This window comes from Halyomorpha halys, unplaced genomic scaffold, assembly GCF_000696795.3.
Source record: "Halyomorpha halys isolate HHAL.00 unplaced genomic scaffold, Hhal_1.1 Scaffold265.1, whole genome shotgun sequence".
Classification (NCBI taxonomy): Eukaryota; Metazoa; Arthropoda; class Insecta; order Hemiptera; family Pentatomidae; genus Halyomorpha; species Halyomorpha halys.
The window spans coordinates 879063-896610 of record NW_027107765.1 but is presented as its reverse complement, the minus strand read 5'-3'; the positions used below and the strand labels follow the sequence as shown (position 1 = coordinate 896610).

At 28.8% G+C, this 17548-nt stretch overlaps 1 protein-coding gene across 2 annotated transcripts in view; it reads right to left on the bottom strand.

The window, feature by feature from the left end:
- Positions 1-2120: 2120 nt before the first annotated feature.
- Vps51 (vacuolar protein sorting 51) overlaps positions 2121-17548 on the bottom strand; it is an 18261-nt gene continuing 2833 nt past the window's right edge. The window contains exons 2-15 of one of the 2 annotated variants that reach the window (XM_067046085.1): positions 16055-16189; positions 15455-15556; positions 11026-11145; positions 8385-8525; positions 7709-7855; positions 7531-7634; positions 7171-7348; positions 6859-7059; positions 6544-6753; positions 6214-6333; positions 4455-4627; positions 4123-4264; positions 3910-4022; positions 2121-2338 (exon numbers count right to left, since the gene is read on the bottom strand). In XM_067046085.1, coding sequence (XP_066902186.1) covers positions 2200-2338; positions 3910-4022; positions 4123-4264; positions 4455-4627; positions 6214-6333; positions 6544-6753; positions 6859-7059; positions 7171-7348; positions 7531-7634; positions 7709-7855; positions 8385-8525; positions 11026-11145; positions 15455-15556; positions 16055-16189 — 2025 coding nt within the window. In that variant the 3' untranslated portion in view covers positions 2121-2199. The remainder of the gene's footprint in view (positions 2339-3909; positions 4023-4122; positions 4265-4454; positions 4628-6213; positions 6334-6543; positions 6754-6858; positions 7060-7170; positions 7349-7530; positions 7635-7708; positions 7856-8384; positions 8526-11025; positions 11146-15454; positions 15557-16054; positions 16190-17548) is intronic. The other variant, XM_067046086.1, reaches the window with a different exon arrangement.

Genomic DNA, 17548 nt, shown 5'->3' with positions numbered 1-17548 from the left:
TTTTAGCATTATTAAAATTGAAATATTTTTTTTATTAGATAAATGTTACATTTTATTCAATTTATCCTTGATTGAATATGATTTTTGCTTACTTTGTTTATTGTAAAGTTTTGTTTTAGCTCTGTATCCTATAAATTCTTTTAAATTTAAATATTTTTACTTATATATGTAAGTACTACATGAATGACACTCAAGTATTTGAAAAATATTCCATTTGAAAATTTTTTACTCCAAAAATGCATCATCTGTTCAAATTGAGGAATCCGACATTTTATTTTGCCACAAATAAATTTTTCTTTTAAAAACTTTGCTTTTTAGTTTTATTTCACAATTTAAACGAGAACTCTTATCTTCATTTATTCCCTTTGCATTTAATATTAAATGAAAATAAAATCTTCAGGTTTCTTCTATGATCCATCTGTTCAGAACAGCTTAGTTTCACTTCCCTCCCAGTTCCTTTTGTTATGAAGTATACCTTTATATTCCAGCCCACAACTTTATTTCGAACATTGTGTTGAACTATTTTATGCCTGTTAAAAAAATAAATAACTATGGTGGAGTTGAAAATCTCAGTATATTAGCTTGATAGAGATTCTACCGGTCACTGTTAAGACTTAGGGCACTTTTTAAATAATGTATTTATAAAACGAATGAAAGGGTTATTTCACGATATAATTATTTATAAAAACACTACCTGTATTTATTTCTTAATATAAAAAATATATTTCTGAAATAATGATAAAAATCCATTAATTTTAATGGGGATATTGGAAATAACTACTTTGTATTTTTATGAAATAATGAAATAGCGATTATTAGATAATTATTCCAAGAAATATGTATGTTACATGTATACATTGGTAGTTATTTGATTAAGATTATTTCATCAATTATTCATTTAGTGAATAATCATTATTTCAGAAATAATTATTTTTGAAAAACTATTTAATGTTTTAATTCCCAGGTCTATCTAAGGCCTGTGTTTCCATTAAGTAATTATATTATTTATCAGTGAATTATGATTATTTATTGTCTCATTTTATAAATGCAAATACTTGATTGAAATTGAAAAGAAAGAAAACTATAACTACAACCCATGGAGAGAGTCAAGTCCATAACTTGAAAGTAACTAAAGTTGAAGTAGGTACTATTGTATCTTGATCTATGATTACATAAAAAGGTGATACGGTCTGCCTTTTATGCTAAATGCCTGGTTTTTAAAGTTGATACATGACTGACAGAATAGAAAATAAGTTCCTGCAATAGCTGACAGACATCTGTATGTCAAGAATTTAGTACCTTATTATGACTAAGAAATTAGTTTTCATAGGATTTACTATATCGATCAAGTTCGTTCTAAATCCATCATAGTACCTAATACTATTAAAAATAAATACGAGATATCAGTGTCAGACTCTTGTCATTTCCACAATACATTTGATGGAAATAATCATATACAATAAAAAAAATCTTTGCCGCTACAACCAATGATGGGTCATAGGTGCAGTACTTTGTAAGGAAGTACAGTGTAATATCGGTAATTCTTTTCTTCGGATTACAGGATGTATTAGAAAAAATAGTGTAACAAAATTCAATAATATGATTTAATTAAGTTAAAATTCATTCATAAATGAAAAAAGTATAAATAAAAATTACTCATTGTATGGATTTATTTAAAACGTGATAAAAAATAATTTTAAAAAATTTAGTTCACCAACAAAATTTGTATTATTCATATTTCTACTATTAAATAAATTAGATTTATATATTGTATTTCTAATTCCAACAAAATATATGTTTCACTTTTGTCAGTAAGTCCTAAGGACAACCATAATTTTTTTTATAAGATTAAAATAAATAGATTATTCTCTCCTTTAGTGGACACTGGCCTGTGGAGTATACCAGATAACATAAAGCATAAAATATAATGAAGTTAACAAAAACAAGTTTTAAAAACGTAATGAGTAAGCACAAAAAAAATATATATATAGATTCACAAATTAACTAGACATATGATGTATATGTAATTTAAAGGTAAGCAATGTTTAAATATAAAAATCAATAATCAGAAAACAACTGCTAATTCTTTGAACTATTTAACAATAATAAAACAACAAATATTCAACATAAATTCTTTATTTTTTTCCAAACAATTAATATAATTTAAATTTCATGAAACTCTAAAAAAATATAAAAAAGTTATTTCATACTATGATTTTTTTCAATTTTTTTCTCTTTTTCACAAATAATATCTACTATACTTTCGACGATAGGAACTGGGTCTAAGCAACGTTGCTCCGCACTAGCAAGTATTTCACCCAAGAGAAACTGCAACAATCTAAAAAAAATATAGGAAATAAAGGTGGGCATTGGTTATTGTACATTTTAATATACTATACAACAACATTATGAATACAAATTTATACACGTATCTCTTGTTAATAATCAAATATTTTATTCAGTTTATTTTGTTCTTTTGATAAATACTGTCATTGTTATAAAAATCATTATTCAAGTCATTCAGAATCAGTCAAACATTTTAAAATATTAATCCTAAATTTTTACTCTTTTCATAGCATTATAAATTAAACAAAAAGTTCTTTTGTAGACTAACTAAACAGAAAACTAAATCTTATCATTCTGAAAAAACAGAATGACTGAAGAATTTATGCCTAGCCAAGGGCAATGAATGTACTTGAATAATAAGAAAAAGGTACTTAAGATTCCAAACTACCGAATAATTAGTCCTGGCACCAATTTAAAGGGTGAGGTCAATCGGAAGGCATTGATGATGCGTATTCAAATAGGTAAGTTAATCCGGATAGGAGCTGAATTAAAAGGATGATTGGTGAGTCTTAAATTCCAGCAGGATGGAAATTCTACTCTGTAAGGTATTTCCTTACAGTTGTGAAGGTGATGGCAAGTCCTAAAAGTATTCACTTTAGGTCCTTATAGGACTGGATACTCCCTCTATAAGGTATTCACTTACAGTCAAGGGGGTAGTCAGTCCTATAACTATTCACTCTAGGTCCTGATAGAACATAGGAAAGAGGAGAGATCCAGAAATGACAGAGTGAAATAATAATAATACAATACAATTTTACAATCGTGAATAACAAAGAAATTGTCATTTTGAAATGAGCAATGATTACTTTAAACTTAAAGTAGAGTAGTAAGTGAATATTGTGTGGTGCACGTACTGCACCAAATTTTAAGGATGTGCAATATTTCTGATTGTTTCACATAGTTAAACTAATTACTATCAGTAACTAGTCCAGTAAAAAAAATGAAAATACCTAATTTGTTGAATCACTCTTTTTACAGAACACCAACGATATGTGCGTACAAGTATACAACTGACAAACATTGATGCATGCCATTTATAATTTATAATAATTTATATATGTATATATAGTTGACCGTAAAAATTGATATATAATGGTCATATTAATGGACAACATTGGTTATACAAAAATTGGTATAAATAATATAAGATGGTCAGGGTTGCGGTAAAAAGTGAAACAAAAATAGATTACAACTATTTTTGTTTCACTTTTTACCGCTATTTTTGTTTTACTTTTTTTTTTTTTTTAATAGTTGTAAACTATTTTTGTTTCACTTTTTACCGCAACCCTGACCATCTTCTTATATATAATAATTTATGAATTTGTAAATATATTTTTGATCAATAAAGCATGCAGTAAAACTAACATAAAACTCATCATGCTACACAAATAAAAATTTCAATCTTCTTTGTATTTTTTAACATACATTAAAAAAATGAGTTATATTGATAAATCAGTTAATAAATTGATAGGTTTCATCGAATGATAACACATTCACATCCTTTTCAGAATTAAATGTAAAATCATGCTATCACTAATTATTACCATTAAACATATCACTTACTTTTCATCTGAAATAAATTTCCACAAATGAAGTTGAAGAAAATGGATATCAACTTGTATTTGCTGAAAACCATACTTGTTAAATGTCCTTAATCTTACACACTCAAGTAGAGTCTGAAAATATATTATAACTTATAATATGTATGTAAATCAAATATTAAACAAATGGATAGTAATGCATAAAAAAATAAGTAGTAAATCACTAATACTATACCTTTAAACTAATTTTTATAATTCCAGTGAGAATAGAAGTTTTAGTAAACTCGATTGCTGTAAATATTTCAATTTTATCAGAGAACAGCTTATGCAGATTGTGTGTATAGCCATGGTCTGCCCACGAAACACCAGTGCCTGATCTATGAAATATTTTAATGACATGAAATATTAAATAAACTAATCACTATTATTAATAAATAAGAAATAAGTGGGTAGGTACCACCCACATGCCCTGACATATAAATATTTTAAATCAAGTTCAATAATTGAGGAGGTGGAAATAATAAAAAAAAAGAAAATAAAAGAAAAAGATGTTTTAAATGGAAATACCGAGCATGATGTCGAGATCCTGAACCTGGAGGTTGCACTAGTCCATCTTCAAAAAGAGAAGCAATGGGCTCTGCAGCAGACAGTTCCTCTAAAATTCTTCTCATTACAGCTCTGACATTACGAGGTTCAGAGCTATGAGCCCAATCCCTAGTTTCTACAGATTTACGAATCATCTAAATGGCAAAATAAAGCATGCTTTAGTAATTCATTAATTACATTAAGGATGTTATAATGTATAATGCACTATCATGTATTTGGAATCACATTGTGGCATGTCAGTAAGTAATTTTTGTAAGGCGAGGAGGAAACTGCCCCAGGCCTTACTCTTTCAGAAAAAAACTTACCAAACAAATCAGTATAAGCTATTGATTCAGTCTATTTTCAAAAATTTCACAGGAGTTAACAAAAAAATTGAATTTTTAACCTAAATAATGAGTTTGAACTCGTTTTTATAATGGAGTGAGAATTTATTGTATTGAAAATTTATAGAAAAAAAATAAAAATAGATTGTGTAGAAAAGTAGATTCAGCCATTCTTGAAACTAATCACCTCAATTAATATATTAAAAATAACTAAATTTTAAAAACTTACATTCTTACTTTTACTACATTGTATGTAGTAATTTAGAATTTAAAAAATCTACCATCTGACAATAACTCTTCTATTCACTCCCTCAATACCTGATACCGGTCTTCAGACTTATTATCTTTTGATACATCTTTCCTTACCAGACCGTCTTCCCTATGGAATTCAATTCAACTCAAGAAAAAAAAATTATAGAGAGTAAACTGATTTCGTGATTCCAGATGAAACAAAAATGGTCGGGAGGAGGGGAGATTAAGGTAATTCTGGTCGATTGTAGCAGGAAAATTTTCATTGTTATAAGAGAAAAAGAGCGTAGAGGAGCTTAGCAGTCCCGCTAATGTTGGCTTGTTGAGTGAGTTTCTGATACCTCATACTCTCCTCTAACTATATAAAACTTTTTCCAGCTAAAATCGACTTAGGAAATGGCTTTTCAATTCTATTTATTATTATTATTCTGCAACTAATATATTTTGCCTTAAGCTATAAGAGGGAAGGCATGATCATTATCAATAAAATTTTAATACATGACTTCATTTTTAGAAGTTTCACTTCTGTTGGCCAGTCCCAAAACTTCCCACAATTTTATTTTTCTCTTTATTATCTAAGGCTCTATAGTCCATCAAATATTTCAGTAATGTTATTCTAAAGGATGCGTCCCAGAATAAATGAAGAATTTATTTACAATATTAAAATCTGATATTTCAAGTAATGTTTGAAGAATGAAATGTTACATTACTATTGAAATTGTGAAAAGTATAGTACTGCTTTCCAAGAACACAATATTTTCCAAAAGCCATTTCTTGGTTTTAATACAGAAAATTTGGTTCTAGAAAATTATTTAACTTATTATTAATGCAGTAACTTATCACTTTTTCGATTAGTAAGATACTGAGTTCTTTCTTAATAGAGCAGAATACATTAAAATGATAATCGGTAAAATAATTCTAACCTAGCCTGACTTCCTTTAAATGATTATAGATACACCCATAGTTAGTGTTAAAAAGTGATGCTTAGCCAAATAAAATTGGTCACAACCTTATTTTAGGTTTTGCACACGGTATCATTACATTTGGGCCTTACAGTAAGATACACTAATTGCTTAACAATAGCGATAATCTTTAATTTTTCACCTAAACATGATTATACCTATTTAAAATTTAAGTTGTAATCATACCTGACCAATTATATTTCCTTGTAATTTCACATAATGATTTCCTAGATTCTGGGCAACGTTAAGCATTTCTTTTGTTAAACGTTCTTCTTCAGAAGGAGCAGTATTTCCAACTAATCGTAACTGTAAAAGTGTTCAAGAATCTATAAATATATCTAGTAAACACAATAATAGCAATAACAATGGTTTAAAAGAAATATAAAAATGTCTTTTGTTAATAAGTACTTTGTTACATTCGATCCAAACTTCGGAGTAATCTACTTCAATAATTTATTGAAGGAAAAAAAATATAATTTCATAAACAGCATAAAATTCATATATATCTATACTAACCAGATTGTGTATGTGGGTATTAGAAAACTCTAGGCACATTTTAGCAAGCACTAGCAATGCTGGAAGTGATATAGTGGTTGTTGTAAAAGTCTGAGCAAGATTGATCATGTCTTCTAAAAATCCAAAGACTAATATGTCTCTTAGATATCCTTCAATGCTGTCTCGTAATTTTCGGTCACTTGTAAATGATAGTTCTCCATTTTTCAGGACCTTGTAAACAGTAAACAGTTATAAGATTATAAGCTAATGAATAATTCAGTATTTACAGAAATAATTTCATAACCAACATAATTCATTACTAACAATGATAATTACCTGTAGTTCAGCTACGTGAGTTTCGACTGCACCAATGGTTTGAATAATGAGTGTTTGAAGCAGTTCTGAAGCCTCACTAGGTTGATCAGACAGAGAATGTCGAGCTTCAATCAAACTATCAGCCAGCTGCCTACCCAAGTCTGTCTTCCTTCTGGTACATTCCCTCTCTCCGCACTTCACACCTATTTCAGTAACTCTCCTATAAAATTAATAAATATATCTAATAAATACGACTTTAAATTTTAAATACCATGATAACAAAAGTAAGCTTGGAAAAATATAATAACAAAAAAATAATAATAATACTTTCCTCGTGCAGTCGTAAGAAAAGAGAGATGTAGTGGCAGACAAAGTACTACAAAGGCGATCTAGCCCTCTGACAAGAATTGGGGTATCATTTTCTTGAAAGGCTTTGTTCTCAATTAATGTAAGAATGCTATTCATCTTTTCACTTATCCAATCATCTAACTCACTTTGTCCACTTACTTCCCTACAATTATAAATTTATTGACTAACAACTTAAATTAGACCACTTGCACACATTTATTGGTATAATTATAGAAATAATAAGCAATTAATAATTATTTTACTAAATAAGTCATTTTTATTATACCAAGCAGTAAATAAATAAAGAAAAGAAAACCAAGTAATAATTTTTTTTTTTAAACTCACCAAGATTTACTTTCAGAGAGAAAAATTTCTTTATAAGATGTAACAATCAAGCAAAAATCACTGAAAAAGCTGCTGTTGGCCAAGTCGACTAATTCAATAAGATCCTTTTTAAAAAAGAATAAATTATAACAAATTAACAGATAATATTAATGAAAAAAAAGTTATTCAGTTAACTTACCCGTTCTCCAAGCAAATTTTCCAAAATTTCTAAATGGCTTTTTAATCGTAATGAAGCATGAGCTAAATATTTTTGATAAAGAGTATCAGCTGGTTCATTGAGTAGAAGGAGCAATTCCACACCTTCAGCAACATCTTTGGTAGATGCCTAAATATGTGATAGGATAACGAGAAAAAAATAAACAGCGATTATTATTGATAATTTAAATTTGAATATAATGTAAAACAATTTTACCAATATCCATATTACTCATCCTTGTAGTTATTAGAACTAAATCGATAAAGTTAAAAAAGAATCCTAAAGGACATAAAATTTTTGGTTTGTTTCGATTTGAAATACAATTAGTTTGAATATTTGTTGAAAAAACATAATATAATTAATGAAAAATAAACTCTAAGAAACTCATTACCAAAACCGCAAGATGAAAAAAAAGAAAACCTCTGTCATCTGAAAAATGATAGATTTCCTAAACAATATCAGAAATGGATAAACTGGAGAACAATGTTTCAAAAAGACCAAGTGGTTTAAGGTATTAAAGGGATGAAAAAGTTTTTTGAATGCTTATTAAGAGAGAAAACCAATGACACAATAAAATCAAATACCAAAAATTGAAAAATTATAGAAATATAATGAAGTTAAATATAATAAAAGAATATAAGTAAAATAAAATACAAACCGTTTTGCTTTCAAACTGAGAATATAACTTTTCTTTGAGTAACTCAACAATTTCAAGACAGTCGTATTGAATTCCCTTAAAAGATTCCAAATGTGCATAGTGGTTTAGCACTTGCTGGGTATGGACATAGTCATCAATTGCCTGTAATCACAAAAGTTAATTCTTAAAATTTTTTTAGATAAACCAAAAAAAAATCACCAATATAATCTATTTTATATAATTAATAAATTATTTCTTAACCTACAACACAACAGTTACAATTACTTATCCTCTTTTTACATCAAAGCAAACGTTCAATAAGTAATTAATGTATACATACAAGAAATGCATTTGTTAGTGAACTTATTTATGGAGTTATATGGGCCATTCTCTAATTTTGGTGCTATTTCAGTTATAGAGTTTTTAAGAACGATGAACCTTCTGAATGAGAATGATTTTATTTTTGTGATATTATCCTCCTTAAGGCCAATGTTCTTCCTCACTTTAAGCTTCTAATCATTTATAGTTATCAAGTTATAAAATATATAATGCTCATTTTGTCATTCCCTAGCACTGTTACAAAGCTGGGACTGGGAATTGACAAGGCATCAGTCTCTTTCTTTTGTAGTAACATTAAAAATAAAAATATTAACTTATTTCACTGTACATTTTTTCATGTTACTTATGATGTCTTGACTATTAAAATTATCAGTGTAGATAAAGTATTGTAATCACGATCAATACAAAAACAGTTATTATCGTTATCTAACTACTCTGTATGTTTAGGTTTACACCTTTTTATTTAATATTCTTTATTTACTTCTTTTACATTTATTGTATTATACTGATAAAATCTAAATTTTATGAAAAATGTTTGATTTGTCACTCCATAGGCAGTCACTCCCTCGCCTCAATGGAAATTTTCAGAGACCAGGATGGCAATGGAAAGAAAAAAACTTCTTTTCCTTTTAACATTCACCATTAGGATCCCTTAATTTTGACAAGCAGGATTCGCAATTGGTAGTTCAGGACACTAATGTTTGTGAAATTAATAAGTAAGACATTGTTCTTTCAAGCCATATATTTAATTTAAAAAAGAAGGATGGTATTTTCATCTCCGATCCAAAATTAAGTGAAATTGCGGTTCATGTAATGAGTTTCTGCTTGCCAGTTTGGTATCTTCCCTTGTTATTTTTTTTGTCTTGAAGTTATGACTGTTTTTCCCAATTAAATCACTTCACCTCTGTAAAAAACTAGTAATAAAAGCTTCTGTTAGATCCTTTATATCCTGATTAAGCATATATTTATTTGTATAACAATGTTTAAAATAATATTAGTATTGACATTGGATATTAAATTCTATGATTAGCTTTATTTTCATAATAGATGTGATAACAGAGAAAAAGTGAGAATGCTACAAGTGTTTTTAAGCAGGAAAAGTTTTCCTCTATTTTACGTTTAAAAATTGTATAAGATCAAATAGTTAAGTCTGATCACTATTAAATAGATATTTTCAATAATATAGTAATTAGGTGCTCTGTTTTATTTTATCCCTCCTTAGTCCTATGTGTTACTCGATAGAATAAGACTTTTTTAAAAGAGAGAGAGAAATACTTTATTTATCTATGCTGCCTAAATACATCAGGTTGCTATCTCACACAGCATACTTATCAATCCGTAATCGGACATATATAAATTACACATACATGGTATTAGTAGAAAAAAAGAGATACAATAATAAGATATAATAAACAATTTTTTTTCCCCTACAGTTTCCTTTAATAATCAATTTCGGTCTGTACAACAAATACAAATGTTTCAATTCATTCCTATTTTTCTTTCTCATTTCTGCTCCTCCAATTTCACAATTTTTTAATTGACCCAATCATCAAATTCGCTCTCCGGAATTCACCCTCCTAGATCCTCTTCAGTGACCCACTAAACAAATTCAATAATAGACGACAATGTGAGATCAGACCATCATTTATAGTCACAGCAGTAGATCAGTTTACCAAAAACAAACAAATAGATACATTTTACGAGAATAAGACTAACACATAGATTAAGATTGCAATATCCCCAATGCTAACACCTAGGCCTTCTAAGAAGCTCCTTGTTCTATCTGGTATTGTTCTGCGAGATCCAAACCAGAGGCCTCTCACGGTTAACTCTCTCTCTCTCCGAAGGTCTCGCGGAATTTTTCCTTAAGGAAAGGGACGCATTTTTCATATATTTTCTTTTTTCCCTTTCCACTCCACCTTCCTGTTCAAGGTCATTACTTTCAAATCTTACCATCAGATCCAAGACAAGTGCCGTGTCTCCGACTTTTGTAAACGCGACAATATTGTCATATCTAACGGATCCGTTGGTGTCAATATAATAGACCTCCTCGAAGCAGGTGATATCACAAAAACTATTATATCAAGTGTGTGCCTGCTTCAGGATATTATCAAGGAGTACTCCCTTAACATAATAAAAATAAAAACATGGAATCAATCATGTTAATTTTGATAGCTAAATAGCACCAATTTGGAGAAGGACTCATATGAAAATAGATTATAAAACATAAAAAATTGAAATTAATTAGTCCAAAACACCAAATTGTAAGATAAATAAATACAGCTATGGGTCACTAAGAATTGCCAGATATTCAACTAATTACCTGTTTATAATTTCCCTCTTCTAGTAAGCTCTTTAGTTTATTGGGTAATTTGAATAAAAATTGTAACCTCTTCAGAAGAATATGAATTCCAGATAGTTTAGATATCTGCTGTCTAGTATCCTATCATAGAACAAAAAATTACAAATAAAACATTTGGATATCAGTTGATTACATATTTTGAAATAATTAAATTTATTTCAATATGTTTGTTTTGTTTTTGTTTAGTGATGTAAAACATCATTGTTGGGTCATCAACGTTAATTTATTACAATATGATATACAACTAAATCAATAATAATTGAATTTTAAAAAGGAGAGATGCCTATTAGAGTATCTTTGAAATATTCCAATTAAAAGCGTTAAATACCTCAAGTTAATGTTATTTAAAACCAGTTATTGACTGTTGTCTCATTCCATGTGATTGGTCACAATAAGTATCCATTACAAACCATAGGCAAATAAGAGATCATATCTCTTTTCAAATTAAAAATTTAGCTTGAAATAAAAATTATATATATTATAATAAATCACAAAATTACAGGTTTTTTAGGTATAATTACATCCATAATGAAATGATATGAAAGTTTCCCAACAAATAGACCTAATTAAGTAAAGATTATAAAGGCAATTCAAGTTACCAAACTTTTTATTAGTATTATAGTAACTTTTTGCACATAAATTTTTGTTTGGTAGCTTAACTTGGTTTTATTATATTCACAAAAATATATATATATTTTTAATTCTGCAGAAGGCTGTTTGATAAATAGTGAGATCTGAAGAATGTGCAGGCCAAGCCACTGGTTCGGCACTGCCAATCCATTGATTAGGATAGTTAACATTTAGCCATTGTCGTAAACCTCTTATGTCTAAAAGACTATAAAATGGTCAATGATCTTAATTCTTTACAAAGGTTAATTGAAAGATGCCAAACAAGTTTAAAATTTAACATATACAGAGCCGCTTGGCCACTGCTACTGTGGAAGAAAGATGATGAGCCTACCTAAATGCTCGAGGTAATCACTTTGAACAACATTTAATATGAATGTTAATGCTTAGATTTCATTAATGAAGTAGTTAGAACAAATATTAATTTATTTATTATAACCTAAATAATTTCTAATCACCCCTAATCTAAATAATTCATAACAGGGTCATTTTCTCTGCAATGTATGATTTGTGTCCTTGACTAATTGCAGGGCTCTACTATTAATATATGGATATGAAAAAAGTCTTTATTTAGAGGAAGGACCGTACTACAAACTCACTCATTTGGAATAATCGTTTTATTTCAGTAACAAGTAATAAAAAATTCTCAAAGTTCGATTTCCTCATAACCGTTGAGTGTTCCAGGGTTAACTTTTACATGTTTTGAATTCTTCTATTAACGACATGGAAAGGAACACGGAAAAATTGAGGCAGGATTTCTGACAAGAATAGTCAGTAATACTAAGTACTATAAGGGGAATGAATTTATCTTCACCGTTAAGATTTTACATCATAAAACATGTCTGACTCATATTTTCAACCTCACAATACTGGAACATTTGATAACGCGCCCAATTCTGAAGAACGTGCATGGCAGAAAATTAGTTCAATTTAAAACACTGACGGAACATTCCAAATGAATCCACCAGTAACCTCCTAGATTTTGCTAGCTCATCTGTTTCCTAACAACCCCGTCGATTTCGTCTAACTATATAATTAATGTTTGTATTATAATAATTGTGGGTAGCTGTAGCAACATGGCAATGCGCCAGTTTACCAACCCAAAGGTTGTCAGATCGAGTCTCGGTCCCACTCGTGCTTTTTTCAAGCATAAAATAATAAAAAACTCATTCACAACCTCCCCCAGACATTTGTGAGGCCCATTAGCCAATGGGTGGCACTCACAAAAAATAGCCGTGGGAGTGATGAACCCATCCTACGAAAAAACCATGTCAAGAAGCTTACGATGTATTTCCTAATACATATGCGAGGACTTAGACCTCCATGGTCTGTCGCCCATATAATAATTAGGTAAGGAAAACAGTAGCTAAAACAAGTAATTTCTAAGACGAACTTTTTATAAAAATAAATCACTAAAAAGATAACAAACAAAATGCAATAGAAAAAAATCAATGAAAGTTGTTTCCTTTTTTTAATGGTAGAAAATGTAGCACTTGTAGAGTGAACAATGAAAATCTCTGAACTTTAATATTTTCTGAACAAAGCATTAATAGACATATCAACCTAGGGAATTTTTTTTGTTTTGTTTTAAGATCTTTAATTTATACTTCCAGTTAGGATACTTAATCTAAAAACACCCTGTATATTATTTCTAATAATCCCTCTATGACTGACTCACTATTTTTAAAAAGACATTTCTGAAGTAAAAAAAATAAATGTTTTTTTAAATATTATAAAACCAAGAAAGACTATCTAATAAAACGTATGTGCGAAAAGTTACTATAATTCAAATAAAGTTTGGTAACTTGGATTGCCTTTATAATCTGTACTTAATTAGTTCTATCTGTTGGGAAACTCCATCTGAATTCATAATTTCAGGTAGGACACTTAACCCTCAAACACCCCGTTTAACAAGTAAATTACTACAAAGAAAAGGACAATCGGTAAAAGTTTACTTCAGTTCCCCCAAAATGGCCTGAAGCTCATTTTTTCCTGACGAGAGTGTACTGATGGTCCGGAACGGAGCCGAGAAGCACCAGAGGTGACCAATTCCCAGCCGTTTGTTTCAAAATAAATTACCCGCAACTTCGACAGGGATTTTTCACTTCCCTCAAATACATTGGGGTATATCTAAGAATGCCCCTAATCACTTCAGGTCATACAACAGTGTGGATACATTGGGGTATGTGTTTTAAGTTATATTGATGAATTTTACCTAAATAATTTCTTTACATGTAATTTACATTCTTATTCTTATTAATTTCTTGTGTGTTACTGGGTTATCTGGTATCAATAAATAGGGAAAAAATCATTAAAGTTATCCTCTTGTTTTGATTTTTTTTACTAATGAGTCTAACACATCAACTGGAAATGAAATGAACCCATGTATGCTTTCTATCAATATTTCCATCCATTGTGGAAAAATATTTTAAAAACAAATTATCTTTAGACAGAAACTTATGGTGTTAACAAGTCGTATTAAATGCTATAAATATATGGATATTAGTTTTAAAACAATCACTAACTATTTAAGCTTTTGAAGTCATATTTATACCTAGTTAGACAATTGTTTTAATTCTAATAATAAATAGGTATAGTATAGTAAATTTAAAATATATGATAGTAATACATACTTTTCTTGTTTCAACATTTTCATCCTTTTTTGTATTCATTTTTTCCCGTTATTTATCCACATATCTAAATCCAATTTTATCTTTTAAACCCAATATATCTTCCGTTTTTATTTTCCCTCTTTACAAAATATAAATTATAAAATTATGAGAAGATTGTTGACCCTGTATAATATATATGAGGAGAAGATGGTTAGAGGTGCACTAATATGCTATTTGTTTAATTAATATAAAAGTCAGGCAGTCCGCTGATTGTCAATTTTGTATTTGACAGGTGCGGGTATAAATAAAAAGATAAAAAAAAAGTATCTCATGATTTTGTTATAAAAAGTTTTTCTTATTCTTATTAATTTACAGCTCATGAGAACCTAATTATTATATTCAGATTAACTATTAAACAATTTTCTTATTCTCATCAATTTACAGCTCAAGAGAACCTTATTATTATATTCAGATTAATTATTAAACAATTTTCTTATTCTTATTAATTTACAGCTCAAGAGAACCTTATTATTATATTCAGATTAACCATTATATAATTTTCTTATTCTTATTAATTTACAGCTCAAGAGAACCTTATTACTATATTCAGATTAACTATTAAACAATTTACTTATTCTTATTAATTTACAGCTCAAGAGAACCTTATTATTCTAGTCAGATTAACTATTAAACAATTTTCTTTTCTTATTAAAAACAAACCATATAAAATAAATGCTTCCGATCTATTTTTAGGTTACAGAGTCGAAGTATTATAATTTAGTGCTTTTAACGTATAATAAATATTTATAAGTTAGAAGAAATAATTAAACGTACGTATTATAAAATATTTATAAGCCAGTAGAAGTAGTAGCAACTGCTGCCGAAAATTGTGGTATATTATAAGCTAACCTTTAACTAAGGGGAAAAGGAGTAAGTGTGCAGGGACAGAAATTTTCCCTTTTGAAAGGTGATTAATTTTGTAACCTAACTTAAGTCATCTAACGTAGTCAGCTCCATTCGGGACCATCAGTACACTCTAGTCAGGAAAAAATGGGCTTTGGGCATTTTGGGGTAGCTGGAGTAAACTTTTACCATAGTTTGATTCAAATAATCATCAGTTGATAAATTAAATTCTTAGAAAACATAATTACTTGTAATGTATGGGAAATTTGATCTGAAAAAAGGGTTATAGAATCCATATTTTGTCCCAGTAAGTCCATCTCTGTTTCCATCTGCTTGAAGTCACTTTTCATCTAAAACAAGAATAAAATGGTGTTTTTAAATTAAACAAAAGGTGGAAAATAGGTGCTCCTTTCAAGAATAATTCTATAAATATTAGTAAGATATACCATCTCAACAAAAAATGGACATAGTAATTATTTATTTTTTTTAAGATTTAAATTTTATGTTAATCCAATCACTGTTAAAAGTAATCTATCTTAATCGAATTTCAGAAAACAAAGTAAATATTAATATACAATTTGTGTACAAAGTAAATATTAATATACAACAAATTGTATATTAATATTTACTTTGTTTTCTGAAATTCGATTAAGATAGATTACTTTTAACAGTGATTGGATTAACATAAAGCAAGTTTATAATAATATTTATTATAAAGTAAATATAAACATACGTTATGGTATCAAAATTATTCAAAAAACAGAATACAAAATGTAATTAATTTTTAGCATCCCTAACCTTATTCTCAGAAAAGAAATCAACTTCTAAAATAGCAAATATTGAGGTACCTTACGGATAGTATCAGTAGCAGAGATGAATTTATTATAATTCTCATAAACTAGTGTTTGCATTTCAGAATGTAATGTCTGAGTATCTCTCACTATTGTTTCTTCTTGCTCCATGACTTCTTTAAGAGAATGGTCCTTGAAATCAATAAGAGAATGAAATAAATACACAGTTCTTTGTAAAATTTATGGTACAAATTCCAAAGTACAAATCCAATATGATGGGTGTACATCTAATCACTTATATAAATAAGAAAGCGGTTGACCATTTTATAACTAACATATAACTGGTAGCCAGGTTATAACTGACACCAGAAAGTTCTTTTTTTGTTTTTGTTTTTAACCAGAAAGTGAATTGTGTTAAGGTGAATGTTAAAAGGGATAAAAAGGATCCATCTGGCTTTGCTTATCTTTTGAGTGAATGAAAGTTAATCACTGCCTTCCTATGAAAGTAATAATATTAGTGTACGTTATAACTCACAATAATAGAACATTGTGTATAAGTGAGTATATGTTGTCTGCCATGTTGGAGTAGTGCTTTGCAACTCTCAGTAAACTCGAAATTAACAATGTATTAGCAAATTAATAATTAAATGAAATTTCATAGATTGTACAAGCATTATAAAATTCAGGAGTAATAATTATTCAGTAAATTTTTTTTTTTTAGATTTGAATAGGATATAAGTATTTCTAAAATAGCATCTATTTACAAAAAAAAAAGTTAAGTATACTGAGGCTGAGTAAAGAAACAGCTGGTGGAATTAATATAATAAGTCCATATATCAAGCTCTAAAAAGGAATTTTTAAGCTGAGTGGGCAAGAGTAAAGATATCTTAATTTAACAAAAGGGAACAAACAACCTGAAAGTGCAAGTCTCATTCAATTTATCCTATGTAAGAATGAAATAACAGCAAAATACAAAAAAAGAACACAGAGAATGTTCCTGGTATGAAGTAACCTCCTGCCTATTGTGGTCCAACTTCTTTAAGCTTATAATATAGTTATATACTGAAATGTAGAAGAGTTAGAAGTATCCTATAGTCTTCACTAACCACAGAACAGCTATTGGGAGGACTGAGAAAGTAGACCCAGAAAATTCACAAAGGATTTGCAGAATGAATTTAGTCTACAATAAGATCTTTAAGTAGGTAGACCTACATGTATTCTTATAAGGCACAGAAAGATGGATTAAAACAGGTGCAGTGCTGGATTGAGTCTGGCCTGAGGGGGTTGAAATTTTATTTATGCCAGACACATGGAATGAATATCGATATTCCCACTCTTGTTTAAATAGGTGGGTAAGTTTAGAGTTATCACCCTCGATGGCAAAAATGGCCAGGAAGGTATAAGAGACATACCAAGTCAAGTGTGCAAAGAAAACAGAAATTTTAATCGTGGAAGATTGTTGATTGACCGTGTGAATAGATGAATGGAATATGGTCCGAGTGCGGTAAAAAAAAACTCAAATAGTAGAATTATACTATTTTATTGAGCCAA